At 51.9% G+C, this 4454-nt stretch overlaps 1 protein-coding gene across 1 annotated transcript; it reads left to right on the plus strand.

Moving 5' to 3' along the window:
- Nucleotides 1–234: 234 nt before the first annotated feature.
- CRYAA (crystallin alpha A) lies at nucleotides 235–3636 on the plus strand. The gene is made up of 3 exons (XM_035315919.1): nucleotides 235–491; nucleotides 1447–1569; nucleotides 2571–3636. The coding sequence occupies exons 1-3, from the start codon at nucleotides 303–305 to the stop codon at nucleotides 2778–2780; spliced, it is 522 nt and encodes a 173-aa protein (XP_035171810.1). The 5' UTR covers nucleotides 235–302; the 3' UTR covers nucleotides 2781–3636.
- The last annotated feature ends 818 nt before the right edge of the window (nucleotides 3637–4454 follow it).

Consider the following 4454-nt stretch of genomic DNA (forward strand, 5'->3'; position numbering starts at 1 on the left):
CTGGGCAGGGACCGCCCCGTGCATCACAGCCTGGCAGCGTCCCTCCAGGAGATCTGGCGCTGGTTCCCACCAGACTGTCATCCCCAGGTCAGTCTCCGCATTTCTGCTGACCACGTTGCCTTCGTCGTGAGATCATGTCTTTCCAGAGAAATCCCACTAATGCCTTCATTCTGCGAGACCGGTATATATAGGGGCAGCCTTCCCCGGGCTGCACTGTGCAGGCCAGCAAAGGCATCGCTGTCCTCTGAGCGGTTGCACGGCCCCCTCGCCCTCCCTTGGAACAAGACGTAGCAGCAGCAAGCATGGACATTACCATCCAGCACCCCTGGTTCAAGCGCGCTCTGGGACCTCTGATTCCAAGCCGTTTGTTCGACCAGTTTTTCGGAGAGGGTCTCCTGGAGTACGATCTCCTGCCTTTGTTCTCCTCCACTATCAGCCCCTACTACCGGCAGTCCCTCTTCCGCAGCGTGCTGGAGTCGGGCATTTCAGAGGTAAGGGTCCTCGCCCTCCCCTCCTTTGCCTTCCTCCCCTTCCCCGTGCTTCTGCCTGCTCCTCTCCACCCGCTGTTTCCAGAGCAGGGCAGAGGCTGCGGCCCCTGCCAGGGTGCGAGGAGGACCTCCAGCCTGCTGACAGACCCAGTCGCTTGCCCCTTCTGGAGCCCAGGAAAGCCCTAGCTTGGGAGAAGGTTTCCTTTTGAGCAACAGAAAGCGATTTCGTGACACGTACCAGGCTGCCCGTGTTGCCCCCACAGCCATCATCTGTGTGGTGAGGGAGGAACCGAGCTTCTGCCGGAATAAGTGCCCGTGAGCTTGACTCAGCCTTGGAGAGGACACGGGCAAGCGCGAGCAGGAGCTTCTCCAGCCCTCTCCTCCGCCTCGGCAGCTCTGTGTTTTCTGCCAACCCATACTGGAGGACCCAGGAGCGGTTCCCCAAGGGATGCTTGTGAGGAACATGTAGCTGCGGGGCTATAGCCCAAAGCTTGGGAACTGGGGATTTCTCTAGCCCACTCTCTCTGGTTTGTTGCCAGAATCTAGCTGCAGAGCTGAAACCACAAAGACACTGTAAATTGCTGAAAGGACAAAACACATACTGTCACAGAACATTAATTTTGATCCCATCTTGCTGCTGGGCACAAATGCCTGGTGCATCTGGCAGATTTCTACGTACAATCAAAGGGTTGTCTGGCAAAAGAATTGCAGCAAGAAGGGATGCCTCTGCCCAGGGCAATTGAAATGTTATTGCAAAGACCCTCAGCATCCCTGGGGCCTCTCTTACTGCGATGGGGAAGAAGACTTTTGCTGAGGCCTCCGGGCTGTGGATCAGCCTGGCATGTAGCTTCAGGAGGGAGAACTCTGATGCCGTGAGGCTGCTGCCCCTCGGTCTTTGATGCTAACGCTACCTCCGTATGTAAATTTGGGTCTTACTTCCTAACAATGTTCATTTCAGGTGAGGTCTGACCGCGACAAGTTTACGATCATGCTGGATGTAAAACACTTTTCTCCCGAAGATCTGAGTGTGAAGATCATCGATGACTTTGTGGAAATCCATGGCAAGCACAGTGAAAGACAGGTAAGTGGAAGTGACTGTGGCGGTGAAGAAAATGGGGAATCGAGCTCTGTTTTCTTTCCTTCCATCATCCCCCAGTGGAAGGAAAAATACTCAGGAGTTACCTACCAATAGCCACTATTAACATGTCCAGCTGTCATAGAGCCCGAACCTGGTATCTGGCAATAATGAGCTAATCCAGCTCTCCTTTGTTTGTTTTTGACCATCATCTCCCATAACCATCAGATGACAATGTGCATTGTTCACTAATAACACCGGACCAAAAAAATGAGCATTACCCGGTGCTGCCACAGCATGGCTGAGCTTTCATAAGCCAGAATCATTAGTGAAAACAGAGTTTTCATATGCTGATCTGGAAGAGAAAAGCAAACCAAACCAAACAAAAGAAAAACAACCGAGAGCCTCAGGCTTGGAAACTTTTAACACATATGTCATGGAAATAACGGTGGGGGTTGAAAAGTGAATTATACCAGTGGGGGGTTAATTCTTCTCATGCACTTTCTGGCCAGACAAAGCTCTAGCCTGGAAACAGCATGTATTTTTCAATATAGTTATTATTCTTTTTCTGACGCTGTTACTACAGAGAAAGAGATCGGCCATTTCCATGGTTGAATTATAAAAAACATAATGACATTTCTCATTGTTTTGGACAAAAAGTAGGGAGGGGGCAAGACTGTATCCTTCGGTTGAAACAGCATTGCTGCCTATTAGGGAAATACACATGCATACACACATTGCTCTTCGCTTCACAGAGCCTCAGGCTTTGTCTTCAAGCATCCTTTGAAGTCAGAGGCTGTGCCAAGGCCCCCGTGCAAATTGAAATTACACCGTGCTCAGCTCTTGGGGCTTCAGAGGCATCACGGGGGAACACCTGGTCCTACAAACCTGCAAGACAGAATAAAAAGCAAAGGGTCAATGCGGACCCAGCTCTGATGGAGCAGTGGGATTGGGTGGGCACCAGGGGTTTCTGACAGGGCTTTCTCCTCTCTCCCGCCACCTCCCAGGATGACCACGGCTACATCTCCCGTGAGTTTCACCGCCGGTACCGCCTGCCCGCCAACGTGGACCAGTCTGCCATCACCTGCTCCCTGTCTGGCGACGGCATGCTGACCTTCTCAGGCCCCAAGGTCCCCTCCAACATGGACCCCACCCACAGCGAGAGGCCCATCCCCGTGTCCCGGGAGGAGAAGCCCACCTCCGCGCCTTCCTCCTAAGCCTGCCGGCCGCTGCGGCACGCAGGCTGCCACCGGCTGCAGGTCTCGCTCCCGGAGCCATTGCATAGATATCAGTGAATACCTAGAGGGGTTTGTTTTGTTGTTTTATTTCTTTTATCCCTCCCCATTTGTTTATTTTCTCCTTCCCTTGGGTGGAATGAGGGGCTGGGTGAGCGGCTGGTGGGCTTTGAATCTTCAGCCTGTGAGCCATGCCGTCGGGATGGCACGGGTTGCGCGTGCTGCCACGCCATTGTGCTTGCTGAAAGGGTCTTGGTGCGGTGCTGCGGTCCACAGCCACCGCCAGGTAGGAGGGAGTGCACAAGTAACGCTGGCTCCTGGTGCACCAGTGCTTGTGGTGGGGCTTGGAGCCGGGGAAAAGCCCCAGAGACTCGTTTATCCCACACAGTTAAACTGGCTACTCCAAAAAATGCAACTCGGCCAAGCCAAGCCCCTTTCCTGGGACGCTGTGTGTGCGTGGTAAACGTACCACAGGTTTCTCGCAACCGCAGGACGAATAATAGCGTGTTACGTTCGGGGATCGCAGCAAATATTTTTATTTCAGCAAAACGTTTAAGTGTCTGTTCACTCCGCCAGCCTGTCACTTCCCTTAGGGACAGCTGACACTAGGACAAGCACGTCTTCCCAACGTCTTGATAGGCTCTCCGGGGAGAGAGGGGGCTCACCACTCTGCAGAGGCTTCAAATCCCACCGAGCTCATCCCAGCCTGCGTGTATCACACCCTTGCTCTTGCCCTCGCTGTACTTCTAGTGTAGCTCCACCTGATCCACTGGTATCTGGCACTCAGCCTGAGAACTCGGTCACTGGCAGTCAATAAAGAGATATAGGAAACATGCAATTGGCTTTGGGGGTTTGATTTGTTCTTTTCCAAGGCTTTTCTTAAAAAAAAGAGTTTCGTTTTCTTGCCATTTCTTAAGCTCACCGTGTCAGTGAAGAAGGCACTGCAGCCCTCATTTATGTGATACAATGTGGAGGGTGTCATCTGATGTGGATGACTGAAGCTGTTTGATGGTGGGATGGGGGTACTAACACCAGGGTGTTAGTGTGTACTAGCACTAATTACTCTGTGCAGTTCCAAAGAAGGAAGCCATGGCTTCCAAGCCTACATAGATGCTCAACACTCAGCACTCATGCTTGACCCAAACGACATTCCAAGCAGATGGAAATCAGGGATATACAAGGAAAAGATAATATCAGTGGTAGCCTTGTATCCCCCGTAGTTAACCCCACGGATACAATCAGCTTGCACACAGAGTGCTTTCTTCTTGGTAAAGATCCTCAAGTTTGAGGCCTGCAATATGAGGTGGAGCTTCAGAGCTACCTTGGCTCCTAAGCAGAGGGGGTCAGTGCTTCCCCAGGAGCAGACACAAGTTCACTTCAATCGACACATCTCCTGTATCCTGCCTGCAAAACAAGGCAGGACAACAAACAACACTTCCTTCACATGAAGGAGCACACGGCCGTGCCCTCATGGAGAGTTAAGACAGCTGGAGACAGAGTGTTTGCTCTGCCAAAAAGGCAAACCCACTCCTTTTTAGCTGATTAGCTGTGAAAAAAAAAAAAAAGGGGGAGAAGATTTTTGCAGTTTGTTTTTCTCATGGTATGGAGAGTATGGTGTCCTGTCCTGTCCTGTCCTGTCCTGTCCTGTCCTGTCCT

The sequence above is a fragment of the Oxyura jamaicensis genome, chromosome 1 (genome assembly GCF_011077185.1).
Source record: "Oxyura jamaicensis isolate SHBP4307 breed ruddy duck chromosome 1, BPBGC_Ojam_1.0, whole genome shotgun sequence".
NCBI lineage: Eukaryota > Metazoa > Chordata > Aves > Anseriformes > Anatidae > Oxyura > Oxyura jamaicensis.

Coding starts and splice junctions, on each gene's coding strand:
- CRYAA (XM_035315919.1), top strand. CDS start 303: ATGGACATTACCATCCAGCACCCCTGGTTCAAGCGCGCTCTGGGACCT. Junction 492..1,446: donor TGGAGTCGGGCATTTCAGAG/GTAAGGGTCCTC, acceptor TGTTCATTTCAG/GTGAGGTCTGACCGCGACAA. Junction 1,570..2,570: donor GCAAGCACAGTGAAAGACAG/GTAAGTGGAAGT, acceptor GCCACCTCCCAG/GATGACCACGGCTACATCTC.